The sequence below is a fragment of the Merops nubicus genome, unplaced genomic scaffold (assembly GCF_000691845.1).
Source record: "Merops nubicus isolate BGI_N331 unplaced genomic scaffold, ASM69184v1 scaffold20050, whole genome shotgun sequence".
Taxonomy (NCBI): domain Eukaryota; kingdom Metazoa; phylum Chordata; class Aves; order Coraciiformes; family Meropidae; genus Merops; species Merops nubicus.
In genome coordinates, this window is record NW_008585151.1 from 47,981 (window position 1) to 69,184 (window position 21,204).

Sequence of the window (21,204 nt, forward strand, 5' to 3'; positions counted from 1 at the left end):
ACACATCACAGCAGAGGCCAAATGACATTGCTATTAGAGCATCATTCTTACAGGGCATGAGTTCTCCATACCAGATTAAGCATGGTCAGTGATAATGGGCAAGAACCCTCTTGTTTACTGACGTCAGAGGATCTGGCCATTTGCAGCTACTCCAGGTGCAACACTGTCACTGCATTCTTCCAGAGATATTAATTCCTATTTTAGCTGTTAGTGAACTTAACAAAGACAGGGCAGGGATAGGGACACTGGCACATTCATACAATTAAATTATTTGCATAACATGAGGCATGGTTCTGGTCTGGTACAGGAGATATTTTTGACAATTCTCTGACATGGTGAGGGAATCGGCATGGAACAACCCCTCTGAAGAGGGCCTTGGGAAACAGCTACCCTGTAGTAGAGGGTATGAGAATTTTAAGACATAAGCTATGTTGTGCAAATCTGCCTTATAGCAAAGGAATGGGCATAAATCTGCTGGATTTGCTAGTATATGTTTTCCTGCTATGCCTGTGCCAAAATTGTTTAATGAAGAAAGAATATAAGGAGCAGAGGATGTGGACTTTTCCTCATATACACCAGTTTACACTGAAAAAAACCCACCACTTTTTTTATACTAGTCGAATGCATTGGTTCTGCAGGATTTTTCTTGCTTACTTGATTTTTCTAGCAGTAAGAAGAAAATCTGATTTATTTATTAGATCCTGGATACCTTGTCCTTGTGGCTGTAAATACGAAAAAACTAGAGCCATGCAGCTGAATATCTTTAAACATGAAGAAGAATTTAGATTTAAAATCTAGCCTAGCCTAACCCTCATGTCAAACATAAATGAGTTTATGTCTGAATTCCGAAAAGAGCTGAAGCCACGTGAGAACAATTTGTATGAAACAACCACAAATTCCATGTCAAGCCTTGGTTCTGCTTTGCCTCAAAACACAGATTCCAGTCTACATTTTGTATTGAGTTCTGAATCCAAGAGTAGACAACAGTGACTTCCATCACTTTCTGCCAAATATGTTCCTTGTATCCAGTTCTTCCAACAGAATTATTAAAGGTCAGATAAAAACCACATTTATGCATAACAAGTACTTACATGTACCCTTTGAATTTATTGAGATCGTTGTTAGGCATTTCACAGACGATGGTGTTTTGAAAAAATTCAGGTTCAAACAAAGTATTCTGCAAGAGGAAACGCCAAGAATGCATGTCAAATCCAATGAGTTCTTGAAATGCTAAACACATGTGTAACAAATACAACTTTCCCTAAGTCATATTTTCTTGTTCACTTCAGGTTTATCAAACATGAGTCAAGAGAATATACCAGTAAAGTGTAAAAAGGAAATTAGATGGTCTGTAGTTTAAAAAAAAGATGGTGGTCTTGGCATTCAAACTGAATCTCTGCTAACAATCAAACTGATGTCAAACTTTTCACTTTCATTTAAATTTTCACACTTTAATTTACCTTGAGTTCCTATTCAATTGCTTATTATAGTCCTATAAAAGATTCTATTATTTCATTATAACTTAGTGTGCCTTAGAGCACTTCCTAGTTGAACTGCCATATATCTACCTGCCTAGGAAATGAATTGCAAGAAAGCAGCAAACTTCTTAAGGAAACCCAAGACCACTTTGGAAGGGGGCCATGAGTTTCTTCCAATTTCCATGTAGAAATTATTCACTCAGTAGTAGTGGCTTTGCTGTGGGATGCACTGGGTGCTGTAACAACCTGTGGGGTTATACATGGGAAAGACATGCTGCTGTCCTGAGTGGTGTCACTGTGTTGTTGCCTAAGCATCTGCTAAGGTATTTTGCTGCAGACAACTACTCTCTGGGCTGATCTTTTTTATACAGCCATCCCTTTGTCAGAGTGACAAAAAACCTTCTAGGACAAACTGCTACTGTTGACACAAGACGTTAACTTCAACAGCAAATTGCTTTCATAGTTATATCAGTGCAACCAGCCCACCAGACCTGGTGCAGCTCACGGCTGGAGCTGCTGTGTAGATGGTTCGTGACCAACCCTGCCCTGCGCGGGCTGCATCTCCAGCAGACTTACGTGGCTGGAGAACCCCATCACAACGTGTCGTTGTTTAAGGTTGGTCTCCCCATCAAGGTTGGCAGTTTCCAAGTGACAGATCCCATTTTGATCAGAGGAGTACAGCAGTAGAATATCAGCTGGGATGGTCTCGTTACACTGCAGTTGCACGAAGTCCCCCACTCGGACATCCTTCCAGCATTTCTCAACGTAAGCATGTTCTTCCCTGTTGCATTAAAAACATGTCGTGAGTGAATAGTGTTGTTAGGAAGGCAGGCCTCCTGGTTAGTGGGGCTTCAAAAAAAGGTAATAGGAAGGTGGTGGCACATTGTTGTATATTTTAAAAAACACACAACACAACAGCTAAGAATTAATGATTTAGACATTTTCATAGTATCACTTCACCGTATATCACATTTTAATAAAAACTTCACATGGAATACAAAGGAACTACAACAAAAGTTCTTTCATTCTAGTAGTAGTTCTACGATCTCCATAGCAAAAGATAGAAAATTGTTCAGACTAACAGGTGTTTTAAAGCATTTTATTCAAGAAGTTCAGACATTTTATAAAAAAATATCAACTGGTTTTGACTATGTGGCTGTTTCTTTAGATACTTTCCAACAACAGCATATAAATCCTGAAAGAAGTGAACTGATAGCTATACTTGCTTCAGGTCTTTCTACCTTGTAAGTCTAAAAGTGCAATTACAAATTTTGAGCTTAGCACACAAAGCCAACTTCAAAAGGTAGAAGAGCAGACAAATGACCTTTATTAATTTAAAAAAAATGCAAATACAGCCCAACATTAATGGAAAAGTTAAGGTAAGAAACAAAGAGCTCATAATTAAAAAAAAAATTAAAAATAAAAGAAGAAAGGGAAAAAACCCTGTCAGGTTCAAGGAAATAAATTACTATTTCATCAACAAAGCAGTGCTCGATGGTTCAGGGAATAGCAAACTTTTTTTGACATCACATTTATGATAATTGATCCTTCAACTGCTCTTAACCATCTAAGCAAACTGAAAAATGTACAATAAGCTTTAGAATTAGTTCATGGGAAAACTGCATGGGCAACAATGGCCCAGTTCCTCTCACTCTTTGAGAGGAAATTATTTTCTTAATATGAATAATTGAATCAACTTGTGCCTTGCTTTGTTAGAGGGAAAATGTTCATGATACTTTACCAGACAGACAGTAAAAGGCTTTTTGTAATGATTCATAGTCTCATTTTTGTTTTTAAGTTTTTAATCATCCTCATCTATTGCCTGAAGAATACTATCTTTCAATTAAGTGTTTGTATGATGAGAAGGGGAGCAGCGATATAACAGATAAAGTGTTTTGCTACAGTTCAAAGCACACATCCAAGCACTGCTTCAGAGTCATGCCAAAGGCTGCTTCCTGCTAACCTACTTTCCTGGCCCTCTGCAAAGCAGAGCCAGCCATGATGCTGTCAGGCAAAGCCTTGCACTTGGCTGATATCCTAATCTATAAACCAACATGAAATAACAGCTTCCCACAAAGGTTACACATGCAGTTAAATTTTCTGCATTTCTCAGTGGTCTCAACCTTTTATTAAAAAAAAAAAAAAAGAGAACACCCAAAACACAACTAATTAAACACTTTTAATGCTAGATGTGAGGCACTTACTAAATAATAGTATTGTGGCAATAATTTTTCCTTCTTACATTGATTTTTCATTCCTGAGTTTTTCATTCTTCTTTTGTTTGACTCAGCTTATCTGCATGTCCCTTTTCCTTTTGCTCAACAGACATAAAAGACCACACTGAAGAACAGAGGTTTGTTGTAAGCTAATTTCATGTTGCTGTGCATTTAAATAAAACATTCCAAAGACATTTCTATTTGAAAAATATTTAAACAGGTGCATATTGAGGATTTCTTGCTCTACAAAGCGGATACTGATGTTAACATAGCAAATCTACTAAGTAATTATGAAACCTTGCCATGTCAAAAACTTTCTGGGCAGAACTTCTGAAATTTTTGGTTTAAAACATAAAAATGAGAGTACAAAAGGAGTTTAGAGTAAGTAGATGGCTTGTTTTGCCAGCCTGTATGTTTGGATGCCGTGCATAGTTTGAATATAATGTTTGCTATGATTTCTGCAGGGCAATCCTACCTCTTTGTATGTCAGCTCTTGCACAATTCTGAAGTTTAGAGAACACACTTCAGATTTTTCTGTTTATAAAATGCCATAGAAGGGCCTTAAACAGCTGGCTGTCTTCCATATCAGTCTGAAGAAACCAGGTTAAGAAAATTAATCCACAGAAATCAGATTTGTAATATTCTTTTCAATAATTCCCCAGGAAATGTACATTACACATAAAGCTCCAGGTTCTGCCCATTCTGTAATTACAAAGAAGATGTTGAGTCAGAAAAGCCAAATGACCTTTTTCAGACCAGAGGAAAAGTTTTACTTTGCAGAGGGACTAGAGTTCAGGAACTGCTAGAATCCAAACCTTCATTCAAGTGAACAGACTGTCCCTCTCTCCCGACGAGCATTGAATTCAGTGAAGAAACACATTTTCTTTTCCTGAAAGAGCTATTCAGCTGGAGCTGTAAGATTAACAATTCCCTACAGTACAAAGGTTTTCTACAACTTTGTAGAGAATTACCAGTGGATGAAAGGAGGCAAAGTACTTCAGAAAGAATCTGGTGCACCCCACAGCAGCACTGACCCAGTTACCTAACAAGATATTTCAAATGAAGCAGTTTCCTTTCAGCAATTCCTGTAACTGGGAACACTGCCCATTTTCTGTTTAGTGATTAAAGTTCATAGCACAAGCTCCGGTTGCTAAATAAACAGAGGAGCTCCATAAATCTAGGATGGTCTGATGAGAACTGTACAAAAAAGGCAAGCACATTTATTCAATAAAATAAACAAGATGTGGCGATTTCCAACAGGTGGAAAGCTGGAAATCTTGGTCTTATAGTGTGTGGCATCAGGGCTGTGGCACATCAAAGACATGATCTAAGATAGAAGTTTCTCAGTACCTTCTCTCCTTTACAAGTCAATTTATCAACAGCACACTTAAAAGCTGTTCCCTTGCTGTCTTGGGATAATGGCTAGAGTGATAATGCCCATCAGAGCATAGTGCTGACATAAAGAGGTAGTTAGCCTTGAACAGTTGAAGTGAAGGCAGCCAGAATTTCATATTGGACTTGTCATCTGACCAGAAGGCCTCAACTACACAGACATTATAAAGTCATTTCTGGGAAGAAAGGATCATAAAAAAATCCTGCTGTGGTTGAAGACTGTATGGGGGAATACGAATAAATTATTGACTTTATGTCAACAATTTAATTTCACATTCTTGGATCCAATAAAGATAAATATCAAACAAAAACTGGGGCAAAATGGATGGTGAATGGGAGCAAATAAAAATTATTTTTCTGCTCCCTAAAAGAGATGAAATAAAAGTAACTTTTCATGTGCATTCCACTGTATGTCTATGAGTCCTAGATTGTCTTCGAGAAAGATCTTCAGAAATCCTTATCACCTAGAAGTATCGTATTGGCCAGTTAGTTCAGTGAGTCTTATTTCCTTGAATTACTGCAAGCTCCATCTCAGGAGCCTTTGCAGCTTGAAGTAAAGATATTGTTTGCTCTACCTTAACCCTCTAAATTGCCATGAGGTTAGAACACATAGAAAAAAATAATATCAGTGTCACAAATAGACAAAAAAGAATGTTTGCACTTCATTCCATATAGATTTCTGCAATGTTATAAATGTTTGAAAATGGTCCCCCCATCAAGCATCACTTACGTTATAAAAAATGCTAATGTTCTGAGATTCTCAGTCCTACACAAACAAGTAGAATCACACATTAACTTATCCTTTACAGCCTTTTTTTTTGCAAATACAAATCTTACGGTTTTAGCTATCAAACATTACACAAGCTTTCCTATGTAAAACCCTTAGAAAATATTTTCAAAGACCACTTTATGGCCATGAGTAGCTTAGGAGCTACTGCAGTAAAATGTTGACAACAAAAGAGAGATCTAGGATTTGAGGAAGGCATTAGACTGGAAAGGAACCAATTCTGAAGCCTGTCTCTACATAGGTCAGAGTATAGCACAGCTTGGCTGATGGTGTTCCTTACCTAGAGATATTGTCTGAGTGCAAGAAGGCAGATTCATCACTAGTTTCTGCCACGTCACCATTACAGTAGCTGGGAAGGTTGTTTTTGTGATGTGGACGTCAACCCAGCAGCATCAATGACACCATTTAGCAGTAACTGGTCCTGTAACAAGCCCTCACCTGCAATCAGCTATAGCCTTGCCCCATAGACCCAAGGTCTCTCAGGATTTGAATACTACTTTAAGACAGCAATAAGCATCTTTTAATAATAACAGGAGTGAAACTTTTCCAAAGGCTAATAAAATACAACCTAATTAGACCAATTTGGCAGTCTAAATTGTCTATAACATCCTTACAAGGAATTGTTCTCTCAATGATAAAAGAGGCTTCCATAATCAATTCACATTTATGTGAACTATAAGTAAGTACAAGAACATTATAAATGTATTATATGTCTGTATACAAGGTTTTGAATTTCTTTTAACTTGCCTTTTTTGTTCTTTGTTTTGATTTTATAATGACCTGCACCAAATGAAGAAATAAAATAAAACACAGGCAAAAAGTATTTTGAAAACACATTTGCCTGCATTTTAATACTAGCTTCAGTTTGTGTGGCTCATTGCATTTAGGAAAATCTATTTTTTTTTTTTTTTTAATAATACAGTCTTGAACAAAATACTATTGCTATGATTCTGCCTGGCACCAGCTGGAATGGACAGGAAACTCCAAGGTCACTTACTTAATGACTGCTAATCATTAACATTAGTTTCTAAGGACTCCCATTAACTTGTCAAGTTTCTGGAAGCCACAGCCTAAATCAGCTTATTTGCTACAGTCATCTCCTTACTTTACCAGGTAGCTCTTGAGTCACATGGTAGAAGCCTGATTCTTTCTGGTTTTTAATGGTGTTATAAAAATTCAGACAGTTAGGATGGAACTTAATGATGTGAGGTCATGATCCTGCAAGTCTCTGAGCCAACATATAAGTTCTCATCTATTTGCCCTTTGTCTTTAGTCATTAGCTTCTTGCTACTCTCGGCTAAACCACAGCACCTTTTCTGTGAAGCAGCTTTAAATGCCTTGGCAGGTACACAGATCTTGAAGAAGGCTTTGATAAAACAATACACAAACCAGTAGTAGCATTAGTAATGTATTTATGAATTTTTTTCCACAGAGACCAAGGATCCTCACTATACCAATACACGCTGACAGACAAGATCTGCTACCTCACTGCTCTTTGGCTTTCAAGTGTTGCTGCCCGGACCAGCCGATTATTGAAAACTCAACATTTTTTTCCTGCCTTTAGTCAGTTCAGATATTTCTTCACCACACAATCAGTATGCTCACTGTAAGATGAATTCACTACGCTCCAGTTGTGAATTCTTCACAATTTTGGGACCATTGGTTTTGATCAGCTGCACGGTGACTTAACAAGCCTGAGTGTACAGTTGGTTAAGGCCATTTTCTAAGCTCACTTGAAGGCTGAAGAATACTTCAGCTTGTACAAACAGAAGGCACTATTTGTGCCTTCAGTGAAACCCACTGTTAATTGAGGTATCCATAAACAAAGTACAAAAATTCCAGAGTACCTGAAGAGCATACAGTAGTTATACGGATGACAGAACAGAGAATGCCCACTGCCAGTGACAGTCCCACAGAGAGGACATTATAGTCATGTTGGACGTTAAGCAAGGGAGGGCCACTGGATCTTTCCTGAGGGGTAATGAGTTGCAATATCATCATAGCACATAAAAGTCTTGCAGTCATTGCTGCTTACTCATACTCATATTGCTACTTTTATAAGAAATAATTCAAGTTTCATTGATTAAAGTTCATGCTTTGTGGCTGTCATAGGAACACATCTTCAGCCATGTAGGTGCCGGAGATCTTGAGGAGATCTTTGGCCTTCAGTTGTTGGAATCCATGCATTGTTCAGAGAGGGCACTGCTGAGGTGGGGAAGGCTTGATATTTCTATGCACAAGAAAACTGATTGTAATTTTACCTGAGGGAATGTGGTGGGATTTCAAGCAGGCCACAGGCTTTAGGTTCTCTTTTTTCTTAGTGTGTAAAATGAACGCATTAAAGCCTCCAGCAGGCTCCTAGTCTTTAAAGTCAGGCTTTGTTAGAAAACAAAAATAATAAAGCAGAAAGAAAAGACTCTTTAAAAAGTGAAAAATTCAGTGCTGCTGAACAGGACTTTACATGAAAGCATTGGCAACAAATCTCTGTTTTGCTTGCTGTGCCCTTGGCAGGGTGATATTTTCCTCTCATCCTGCTTTCTACTCTGCAAACTTTCAGGTTCACCCTGGGTTGAATAAGTTGCATATGATGTTTCCAGGGTCCAGAGAAAAGCTGTCTTTTTTCTTTCACCTCTGAGATTTGATGGTAGGTCAATTCCTGTTTTCAGGCATGCTCCTGACCCTTTGCTCTGCTATCTTCCAGATGCCCCAGACCTCTGTTCATCACTGGATCCCCGGCCAATGCCAGTTACTCTCCCAGACATGGGAAGCATCCAGGGCACATGCAAACTTTCCTTCCTTCAGAACGTCTAGCTGATCAGAGCAGCTGAAGGAGGTTGAAAAAGAAAGGAAGTCTTTGTCTTCACTACCCAGCTTTCATAATTTTAAGAAAATATAAAGTATATTGGATATTTATATGATAACCTGTAGGCAAGCAGATCTCCATTGCTGTCATACAGATGAATTACCACACTGACTTACAAAGACTCAATTGGCTCAAATATTTTAGATGTCTTTCAGCTTTTCAGCTGTTGGCAGTTCTGACTTCATGCAATACAGAGATGGAGATGAGTTATTTATTTTTGCCTTATTTCCACATCACTGCTCTAGGACTAAACCATAGTGTTGATGCAGAAATCTTTAAATGTTCTAAAACCTTACATAAGCAGACAAAGAGTCACAGCAAAGGCCACTTACATTTTGTATCACAGAAATCAGTGGACCTAACAGAGGAAGAAGAGACTGAGGTTTGTAGGAACTACTTGAAAGCCACAGGATCTGAAAGCATCAGAGGAAATTTCTATTGAAAAAGTAATTAGACTATCTCATTTAGGATGCCTGTTGACTACTGTCTAGTTATCCAACATCTCCACAGAATGATTCAGAGAATATAAATTGGGCTTCTCTGAGTCACTGTCTCAGATATCCAAATTTAGGTGCTTAAAATAATGTGAACAGCTTAAATAATGTTAGTTTTTTTTTTTTTTATGGTGGCTGCTGTCTCATGTACCTGCATTCAGTCAAGTGTGCTGCTGTGCCACCATGAGCTATGCATAGTCCTTGCATTTGTATCTGAGTGTCTATTGAAACACTGAGAAAAAAAAAAAGGTTAAATCTTCCAGAAGTGTGAAACTTATGTAAAAACCTGTCTGGATGCTATGGAGTATTAGCTTATATTCATTATAGGTTAATCCTAGGAGTATGTCAGATCCAGGCCATACATAATTACAGGCCAAGTAGTTCCTTGAACATTAGAGAACTTCAGGAAAATTAAATAATGGCTTTTAGTAAGTGTTGGGTTGACATTCATTTACAGGTTTTTATACTGCATTCAGTGCCAGCTCCTGTTCTTAGTAAGTGAATGACAAACTGGAAAGAGTTCAGAGAAAAGTAACCACAGTAGGTTTTTGGGGACTGATTGACAAAAAAGATGAAAAGAGTGATCTATCCACAAGTCTTGACTAAAAGGTGTCTGGGCGTAGCAAAAGGAACATGATTAAAATCACATGTATTTGAAGATTATAATTAAATGTTATGGATGAAGAGTAACTAATTAAGGTTGCATGAAATCAGATGGCTTGAGTAATTTAAATGCAATTAAAGAGAGATAATATAGTACAGTATTATGGAAAATGCTTTGATAATCACATTTTGTAGTAATGAAAGCCCCCTTACCTAAAAAATTTGAAAGCAAGGTACATTTTAAAGAATACTAGGAGAAAGGAAGCAATTAAACATAGGTCTGTACCATCTGTAATTGAATTCTTTGTTCTCTTCTTTTAGTATTGTGTCATTTGTTCTGACAGCAGGAAAGTTTGTATACGATTAATCTGATTCCAAAAGTTTTGGTTCAGAAGTTAGAATCTGCACAAGCAAATATTAGATCTAAGTTATTGCATCATCCTGAGACACTTTAATGCCCATTAATCGTCTCCCACTTTCTCAATTAAATGTTCTTTAAATACACTACTTGAAGTGTCTTTTCCTTCATTTGACTAGCAGACTAGATTTTTCATTCCAGCTGATCCTGTGAGAAGATAAATAGAAGAAATGTGTTTACAGGGCAGCCTGTTTAATTCCAATTTCCCTTACGTTATGTTAAAAAAAGGCAAGTTACTGCGTTTCCACTAGTCTTCAAGAAAGTTTTGGAGAATATTCAGCATTTGGAAAAGATTTTTCTACCTTTGTATTTTTTTTTTTTAACAGGAACCAGAGGTCTTGTTATTGAAATCTGAAAGATAACATGCTCTCCAAGATTAACTCTTAAAATCTAAGTAATCTTTCGTATGAGGATGGAAGATCAGTTGCTCTGCTTTAAACAATTTTTTTGCTACCACAAGATCAGCAAAATTTGTAGTGTCTTAAAGGCGACTTTCACCTATATTAAAAAATTACCTACAGCAGATGATTCATAAAGAAGAAAATTAGAAGACATTATGCTCTTCCATGACTTTGCAACTAGCAAGAAGAACCAGAAATATCAGCTTCCCAAAGCGCTACAGAAGCCTGATTAAAATTATTCATGATATAATAAGCTCTAGCTACTGATCTGATGACAATTGTAATTACCAATGATTTTTTTCCAGACGGGATGAATGATATAGTCTGAAGCCCTCCTCATATTCCTTTCCCTTACATCACCTTTTCAGGCCATAAAAATTTGGTGAAAAACAAGGTCTTATTCACCTATCAAACTCTATTTTATGGGACGGGATAACCAATGTTAAGACATGCCCACATGAAGTTTCTGCATAAGAAAATACTCATGAATGTAACTTGAATCTAGACCTGATCATATGTTGTAATTCCATTTTTCTCGTACACAAAGCAAGGTTCTTTGTATTCCCGATTCCTCATATTCCCATGGCAAAAGGCTTTCGGATCTAGCTTAACATAGTTGCTTCATATGAAGGGGAAATAAATAAAATTCCTATGAGGATTCATTCATTAGTATCTACTGCACCATCTATTATCTTTCATCCTGGGTTTAACAAGTGTTAACAAAGAATTCATTGCCTCATAGCTTAATGCAACGCTGAAAAGATTTAAAAAATTCAACTAGATTGTGATCTCAAAGATGGGCAGAAGAGGCAATTTTGCCACCCTCCCCAAACATCTACAATTATTAACAGTCTCCGTGGCAGAGGAGAAGAAATCTTAGAAGAAAACCATTTAGAAATGTATAAAATGTCTGCTTTTTAGGACAAGCAGGCAAGGAGAGCAGTGTGATTTAGTTTCTGACAAGTCGTTATCTAGATGTGGGGATAAGTTTAGCCCCCAAACAAGCAAATCCATTGTTCTCCTGTTTAACCAGCTGGTTATAAAAATAAAAATCTGACAAACACAAGCAAGAAAAACAAACAGAAATGACAGCACTGTGTGATAAAAGCCAGCATTCTGCAAGATCATGCTTGCTAAAGTGTACATTATATAGAGCATTGTTGATTAATTTGAGGGATGACAGGCAACATTCAGAGAGATGGAAAGATTTGCTCTTCTGACTCCCAAGCATGATATTTTAACACGGAGAATTCGTTTTCTACTTTGCTGAGAGAACAGTTTTGATACAACAAAACATAATTTTCCAACTCCTGAAAGTCCTGAAAGCAAGAAGTCATGAAACATTTTGAAGAAGTAAGCACAGACACATGTAGTTAATTCATTTAGAAATGACTGAACAGAGGCATATGTTACTATCTCTCATCTTTAAACCACATTTTTACCATTTTATTTTACATACAGCCTAGTAAAAGAAATACAGTTGAAATCTAGTTTACGATGTAGGTTGCAAATTTAAACATAGTTCAAAGGGCTACATTTTAAAGAGGTTTCTTGGCATATAAGAATGCAAATAGATCCCATGCCAGATCTTGTTCTATGCTACCTTGTACTAACAGAATTAAGCCCTCCTAAAAATTCCTTAGAAATCTGGGTGCTTGTAGCTATTTAAACACCTGTTTTCACTGTACGCCATATTTAAAAGGCTGACAGCCACAACAATACCATGAAACTCAATCTTACCTTCCCAGACTGAAAATGCTGTTTAAAGAAAAACAACAAAAAAAGAGAAATATCTTTCCCTGTATCAGAACAAATACCAAGAGATATATAGTCGCAGTGACTTTTCTCTGACTCACTTAATCACTGTGATTTTTTTTATTTTGTTTTTAAACAAAAAGTCTCACCATTGATAAAAAGATCCCAAGCCAAGTGGTTGTTTTTTTTTTTTTTTTGTAACAAAAGCTGTATGAAACTCACCTGCTGTAAATGTAGCATCCCATGTGATTGATTTCTTTGTCTAATTTATATCGCCGAAAGTCCTCCCAAGCATCTTTAATGGCTGTAATGGCCATTATAACACAAATTGGGATCACAGAAACTTCTGGTTGGAAAGCATTTACCACTGGAACAAAATTCAGCAGTGCAATGACAACAAAATAAATATTGGCAAAGCGGTGAAACTGTTCATAGATATTTTTAGGGAGAAAAGTCAAGATGGTATATTTTGTGGTCTTAATTTTATTTGAGTCATAGCATCTGTTTGGATTTTCCTTCCACTTCTTATTTCCAAAGGGCAAATTGGAGATGATAACTCGTTTATTTTCATTTTTCTTCTTTCTTTTCTTTACTCTTCTGCTCTTCTCCAGCTCTTCATTTTGGATTCCAGTGTCTGGAGCTCCACATCGGCAGCATGTTTCCTTGAAAAAATGTCTTTTCCATATCATTCTTGAGAAGCAGCTTGAAACACTTTTCCTTGACATCTTGTTTTCCTCTCAAAAAGCAGCCTCAAGTTGAAAACCAACAAATTTAGAAAAGTTCAGTAATCCAAATAAACTCCCAAGTGGCAGAGAGAAGGGTCAAGATGTCCAAAGCCCGGGACTGTCTCTCCTTTGACTCCAGCCTCCACCTGCCTAGGGACAGGTTTCATCCTGACTCAGCTGCTGCTCCAGGTCCCAGAGCCTGCTGCGGAGGCTGAACTTCACATATGACAAAACCATCCTGAATGTTTTGTTATTCCTGTTCGCATGCGCCTGGAGGTCCTGTTCAGAGCACTTCCCAGCTCACCCAAAGTGCCTCTGTTTTAATACAGAGCAATGACAAAGCTAAGAACATACTAACAATTTTCATGGATCACTCCATACGTTTTGGAATCACTTGAAAAGCCTGGGAGTTGCCAGGAAGTTCAAAGGTAATGGGCAGAGCTCTGTGTCCCACAAGTCAACAGAGAACTGTTGTAAGTCTCAGTACAGACAGTATTTCTCTCTTTTACTTCCTCTATCTACTATTTGATTTCATGGATTATTAAACAAACAATGACTCGGTAGTTGGGAGAATTTTACATAGACATAGGCAATTGAAGGGTAGTTTACCTAGATTGCCCTTCAGCCTGATCCTTCTCCTCTGATACACCTCCTGCTTCTGGACACGTAAAGTGTCCCTCTCTCACCCAGTAACCCCTTCCAGCCTCTCGTTTCTTCTTCCCCATTGGTCCTTGTGCTTCTGACGCATAAGTATGCAAACATAGGTGAGGGCTAATTTCCAAGAGAGCTAATGAGATGTGTACAAACCATAGTAAGTGTTTCTCCATGGCCTGAGCCTAAGGAGAGGTTAAAAAAAGGAACAGACGCAAACATTTAAACATTTTATAAATGAAAACTCCTAACTATTGTATTATGTAGTGGCAATCTAAGTAGTCTCAAGTCAAGTTAGTACTTGGACAAGAAACTCTGATGAAATCAAAATGTTGCAATAACTATTGCAGATGAAAATACTTCTTCCTTCTGAGTCAGTACTGAGTAAACATTGCAGTTTACTGGTGGTGTTGTACCATCTCCAAAGAGAAATCATGCTGTATTGATCACCTGTGTTTACTGGAAGCCCTATAAATTTTTTTTTCAGTTCCTTGTTGTGCCTTACCTTGAATGAAGTTGATTATTAATTTTTATAGGAATTATTTTAGTGACACGTCTGAAAAGACATTGCTTCAATTAGTTATAAGTCCAGGCTAGAATACATTTTATTTTTCCTCCAGATCCTTCTGCTACTTGGAGAGGATATTGTGTGCGTGGGCAAGCTGGTTTGGAAACTTGAAATGAAAAGTTACGTATCAGCACACACTGCTGTGATATGAAACAAAACTTCAGCGATATCAGGATGACTTAAGTGAGATAAACGAGGCATTTTTAAAGGCAGAACAAACCCCTTTTATAACAGCTTTTCCTAAGTCATCGTACTCCAAAAGGTTCAGTGAGGGAATTACCGCAAAATCAGATGAACAGTTTCCACCACATCAAAAGCAAGGAAAAATAATTGGTTTAGTTTACTTACTTGTCATATACCCTGGTTTTAGAGAAGTTTATCGTCTTATCAAATTGGTATTTTCGATAGTCTTCAACAGCATCCTTAATCATACTGGCAAGCAGCACCACAATCAGAGGCAGCATAGTAATCTCCCTGTGGAAGACTTCTACTTGTGGGAACCAGTTCAGAACCACCAGAAAGAAGAAATAAATATTACCCAGCCTGAAAAGGTATAAAGTAAATTAAAAGTAGTCAGAAATCAGAATATTTACTTTTAATAATAAAAATCATATATTTTGTGGTAAAGGAACATGAATTATTTCACTTTTCTACCCTCCTCTTCATTTCCCAGAATGAATGAATAAGTTGCCCAACCGAGATGCTGTCACAATCCAGTAATCTTTTCTTTAGAAGAGCCTGTGAGATACATTTTCATAATATTATAGCTACCTCCCTTTTCCATATATTAAAAACACTTTTTTACTCTAGGAGCTAAAACTTCCTTAATGATCTCCCACTGCCTCTGTTTTGAAAATAAGCACAAAATCAAACAAAAGAGAAGAGGGGGGAAAAAAAAAAAAAAAGGGCAGATCAATGTAATAGAATAGGTGTAAGAAGCCATATGTTCACAATTACAGACACATCCCCATCAGGATTCCATGAAGGACTCCACAGGTAGAAGGACAAATAATGAAAGTGTAAATCCAATATAGAGAACAAGAGTTGCAAAGCTAGAGATGGATATTTAACTTTCATTTATCTTTATCATAATTACATTTTCCTGGCCATCTTATTGACGTGTGTGAAGCGAGCCCTCATTCTTGGCTTTTGAAGACTACAATGCCCGACCTCCTCGGCAGATTTTAAAAAATCTCACGAGAATTCTCTCCCCAGAGTTTCAAACTCTCATGAGAAATTTAAAAATAAAAAACTATATTAAACACGACCCAGACAAAATTCGCTCTCTCTCTCCGGGGACCAACTCAACAACAACCCACCTCGTCAGGACCCAACCAGATAGACTCACACACTACCAAAAAACACGAAAAAGAGAAAACCATACACTCGCGACTCGCGACTCCCCCCCCACCCCTCAGCGCCGCTGCTCCGTGGCGGCCCGAACCCAACCAAGCCAGCGGCTCGATCCGCCGAACCATACCACACCACTCCGATCAAAACCAACAAAACCACACAACTTATACCAAACCTAACTAAACCAACTGAACCAAACCAACCCGGGATGTGCAGCCGCAGCCACCATGCCATGGCGCCGCCCCGGAACCTAAACAACCCAACTACCGTGGCAAGCCGCAAAACCACAAAACCACGTCTATGACTCACCGTTTGACAAACCCAGACGGACAACCACAACCTCCACCACCCACACTGCGCCCAGACTGCACACGCTATCCGGGCGCCACCATCTTAGAACCGTTCCTCCACGGACACCAATTCCCAAAAGACAACAGATCCAGAACTTCCAACAACATCACCCTAGACACCGAATTCAAATAACTTTCAATCCTCAATCTCCAGAAGGAGACTGTCCCAATTTCCTTTTCCCTTCTCCTTTTTTTTTTTTTTTCTTTTTTTCCTTTTCCACATTACCAGAATAAATTTTATTTTTAAACTAATATATATATACACACATCTAATCTCAACACTAATTATTAAACATGATAAGGGACTTTAATCTATTTCCCCCAGGAAACGAGTCCCACATGAGTATCTCGACCTCAATCCTTTTCCCCGAATTAAAATCACAAACAACCTGACCTGGTACCCCTCCGGTACCAGATTATGACAACATGATTCATTATACTGGAGGTGTACATGATTTCAAATCAGCACTTAGGAAGAAGCCTGACCTAACACTTACATGTATACTGTTTATAAATTGGTAGACAAAATTACTTGCATGCCATTAAAAATGTACCAAAAATAATAATAACATGCTGAAATCTACAGAATTTCATAGGGGTCTCAGTATATCCTATGAATGTCTTTTCATATTCTTAAAAAATAGCTTTTTTTCAACACAGAAGTAAAGGGGATTTTAAATAAAAACTTGAAATTTTGTGTAGAAAACTGTTCCACCATTCAAACAAGACAGCTGGCCATAGCATCAGTTAAGCACATTTAGTGTTTACTTGCTTTAAACCTCCATTTCAGTGTGAATTGAATGACATATAGTTACAAATAATAATTACCTAGCATTTAATAATGTGGCAACTACAAGAGCAGCCCTTCTCCACTACCGTCAAATATCATTGTTTAATAGAGAGTTCTTAAATTTTCTGTATCATTGAATTATTTTATTTTTATTTTACCTGTGAAACTGCTTAAATAGATTTTGGGGTAAAAACGTGAGCCATGTGTACTTTGTGGTCTGTATCCTGTTTCCAGCATAAAACATAGAAGCTTGTTTCCAGCCTTTCCATTGCCTCCCATTGTCAGAAAACACGATCCTCCATTTGTTTAAGTTGAGTTTTGGTTTGTCTCTGACAGAAAACAGCAGCGGTGTCGATTCTGATAGAGCATGGGAGGGACTTGCAGCTCCCAGTCGCTGCCAACGGCACAAAGCAGAGTCCACGGACAAAGCCATTCACAGCAGGGGTGTCAGGCTGAAAGACAAACGCATGACAAGAGCTGAAAACCAATTCCACTCTGGTAGAAAATTCACTTCATTTCCTGCTAGCAGAGGTTTAAAAGAGCAAACAATACTCCTGTTCAGTGCATTGCATGTTCAGTCTTCAAGCTCAGCACTTTCTGCAGTGGATGCACAGAATAAAAGACATAACAAAGTCTTTTATATGGAAAAATCTATTTCTACCTCTGGAGAAAATAATTGCCAAATCTATTTTCTGTGTGTTATAACAGTGAATTAACACAGATAAAGCCAATTTAACAGAGCTGAACAATGGCTTTTCCATCACAAATTCTGTATCATTTTCATCAGTCCAACTGCCACCAAATCTATTCAGGCATTTTTCTTCAAATGTTTGACTTTCATACAGTACTTTTTCTATTCACACTTACTTGCAAAGGGACCAGGTTCAGGTCTAGAATCTTAATAGCTCTGAAAATAAAGAACTGCAGCATCAGCTTAATCTCATTTACACTCACATAGCAGTTTTCCAGTGTCTCCATAGAAATCTGATTTGAATGGAAAACACCAGCCAGCACTAAAACAACGAATGTTTTATTGGTTGGAGAGATAAAGGAATTAAATCTCCCAATAGTAAGCCTATTGTCATTGAACACTTTTCTTCTGACTTCCTCACATATCTGTGACTGCAGTTGTGATCCAGCATGCAGGATGCTCAGGCTCTATCAGTGCAGTTTATATACTGTTATGCTCAACCTAAACACAGCAAAATCTCAATCCAACAGCAAGAGTTTGAGGACTGGAAGCTGCCTTACAACGAGGCACTAAATGTGAAAAAGCAAATAAAAAAAGGCACTGGCCTTGTGCAATTTCAAGGTTCCACTAAACAAAACCTGTGAACTGAACCCACCTCACTTATACTGTGGGAAAAATTGAACTTGGACAATGTTCATTTAGATTAATTTACTGAAGAACTGGTTTAAACTTTACTTAATAGCAGCTGTATCTAAAGCAGGTTGAGAATATCTGTACATGTTTGTGCAACAATAAACAAACATGTCTCAGATGCACGGATCATTTGAAACTATTTATACCTTTGTTACCAGAGAGTCCTTTGTTTCTTTCTGCTTTTCAGCTTCCTCTTTGAAAAAGCCTACCCTTCACTGTATGCAGTATGTGACCCCCTTTGGAAAACAACTTAAGCATATTTTTAAATGTGTACATGTTTGAGTCTTGGAATGGAAAAAATATACTCTACTGAATTTCACTAGCATATTTGAAGTATGTTGTTTCATCAACAAACAGCAAGTATTGTTGATGCACTATTACTCACTAGCTACTCAAAAAACTTTAATTCAGAGTTCAGGCTGCTCAGTAACACCTGGGGATCCTCTACAATGTTGATAATAGCTAACTTATCCCTATCAGAAACTTGGAAATACTGGCTTGGTTGACACAAACTTGAGTCCCAATATCTAATAGCTCTAACTTAATCTCATGTTATCCTGACAGGGAATGATGACACTATGAATTGCAAGGAAGATGGAAGGGAAGGTAAATATCACAAGCAAGTGAAAGGAGTTTTTAATACAACTTGCCATTTACTTGTGCTGTTCTCCACAAATGGAATACCAGCATTTAACCCTTGATTTTAGATGCCTTCACTATGTTTACAACACCTTTATTCACCTGTTGAAAGATCTCCAAAGCCTGCTGCTGTCAGTAAAAGCAGCATGCCTACAGGATCCCAGGCTGCAGATGAATTGTGAGCAACATGTCACAAGTCAGAGACGATCTGCAGGGGGGAGGAACAGTGGTTTGATGAAGGTGTGCTGAACCTAAACTTGAGCATCAGATTCTCCTTCGCTCCTCTTTTGTAATGTGTTCCAGGGTGGTCCTCAAGCACCCATGGGAGCATTGTGCTGATAGGCAGGAGAGGAAAATGAAAGTTTCATTTGAGACTACTGAGAACCTCAGATCAAGACACCAACAAGCAGCTGTCTCTTAGCAGTTGTAGCAGCATTTAGTTTATTGTTTTACTGTCTGTAAAGAGCCAGGAAAGACACTAGACACAAAAAGACACCTAGACACAATAAGAAATATGGAGAGTACTGGCTTGGAGAACTGAAGGAAATGCTCCTATAGCTTCCAAGCTATAATAGCCAACATTTTTAGAAGACCCAGATCTCAGAAACATCTTCTCTGTAAGATACCATACTTATACTGCTGACATGAGAGAGGACTGGAAGCACAGCAGACACAATGACGGACTTCTTTATGTCTGGATTTTAGTGCACCTGCTGCTTGTTTACTGAGGCAAATCAATCATTTGAAAGTGTTACAATAACACACACAACCTAAAGCTCTAAATAACTTCATGCTGAACTGAATAAACCTGTATCTTAATCCATAAACAGGACCTCCTGTAATCCATGTTAGTTACTCTGCCAGTGCCCAAGTGAATGAGTACTTTGACTGAAATTGATACTATATTTAAACTAAACTGCCTTAGAGCCAGCACTTCATTACAGTATAATTTTTCATGTGTTGTGCTGGAAGATTTTACACTGAAAAAATCCAATTGTTTGTAGCTACCAAAAAAAAGTCACAGTGATCACTTGGTGAAAATGCTATAATGAAATGATGCAACTGATGTTTGCTAAAAGCTTGACACTTTTACCATCTGAGCAGTAGGGTCTCCATTTGATTTCAGCTAACATCATAAATGAAGATCTGAACAGCTGATGGAAGAGTGACAGTGTTTAGTGGCTCAGATACACACTGTACTATATATGTCTTTAACTATGTTTTATGTATATGTGTGTGTGTGTGTGTGTATAAATTGCATGCAAAAGAGCTACATATATGAGAGAAACACAACCTACCAGAGCATCAAATTCTTTCGGTATCTGAGATATATCAAGGTATTTTGAAATACCTTAGAAATTACAAATCAAAAAAAGCAATTGTTTCAGGCATATTACTAAAAACAAAAGCAGATGAGAATAACTAAGGCAGCTTTACACATAAATAGTACCATGTCTTCCACAAGGTCCCCTGGGAAACTCTTTATACTGCTTCACAAATCACACTTAGGCAAGTCTTCGTGACATTCAAGATAGGGTCTCTCCCAACCCCATCTTTAACTGTTCACTTAGTTTATAAATCAATGAAAGAATGACAATTTTATTCAGTTTGGAAATCAGTCCTTTCCTCATGGCTTTCTTTGAAAGGCAGTGGTCATAAACATTGCTATATGTGTGAAGAGAGAGACCAATTGGTGCCACTGTGAAATTAAATGTGTTGCAGAAAATCTAGAGCTTTCAAACATAAACCATACAAAACAAAGCAACTGTTATATGGGGGGTAAATTATGTAGCCAGATGCATAACCAAAGCAGCAAGCTAATGATTTTCTTGACATATGAATTTCAGTGCTGACAATGAAAGGATAGCAGAAGCAAATGTAATACCTATTATTTTGGATCAGTAAGAGTAAAAAGGAGCCTAAACTTGTTATCAATGTTTGGAGATGACATAGCAGGAAAGAAGAATTCAAAAGTATGTCCTTTTGTAAATTGACCTTTTTTTTTATAATTCAGCCAGCCGCTTACAGGAATCTTCCAACTTAATGGCACTTTGATGTGTTATGCCAGTTATTTTCTGTCTAGTAGGAAATCCATAAAAAGTATTGCATTCTTCTGGCAATATATCTCATGTGTCTGTCCCAATGCTTTCTGAAAGAGCTTGCAAAAATCCCTTTTCTGCAGTCCTAGAGTATTTTACATGTGCACGCACATTTGATTTATATTTTTTACAGAAGTATCATTAAGAGAACCAAGCTAAAATATGTCTAGGTATCTCAATTCCTAAACTTTTGCATTTGCTAAAAACAAGTCAAGCAACATATAAGTGATTAAACAAT

The 21,204-nt window shown here is 37.6% G+C and overlaps 1 protein-coding gene across 1 annotated transcript in view; it reads right to left on the minus strand.

Moving 5' to 3' along the window:
• Nucleotides 1–17,277, minus strand: part of ATP10B (ATPase, class V, type 10B) — a 51,298-nt gene extending 34,021 nt beyond the window's left edge. Inside the window, exons 1-4 of the mRNA XM_008946732.1 lie at nt 17,003–17,277; nt 14,700–14,894; nt 2,055–2,259; nt 1,092–1,177 (exon numbers count right to left, since the gene is read on the minus strand). Coding sequence (XP_008944980.1) covers nt 1,092–1,177; nt 2,055–2,259; nt 14,700–14,894; nt 17,003–17,277 — 761 coding nt within the window. The remainder of the gene's footprint in view (nt 1–1,091; nt 1,178–2,054; nt 2,260–14,699; nt 14,895–17,002) is intronic.
• Between the last annotated feature and the right edge of the window lie 3,927 nt (nt 17,278–21,204).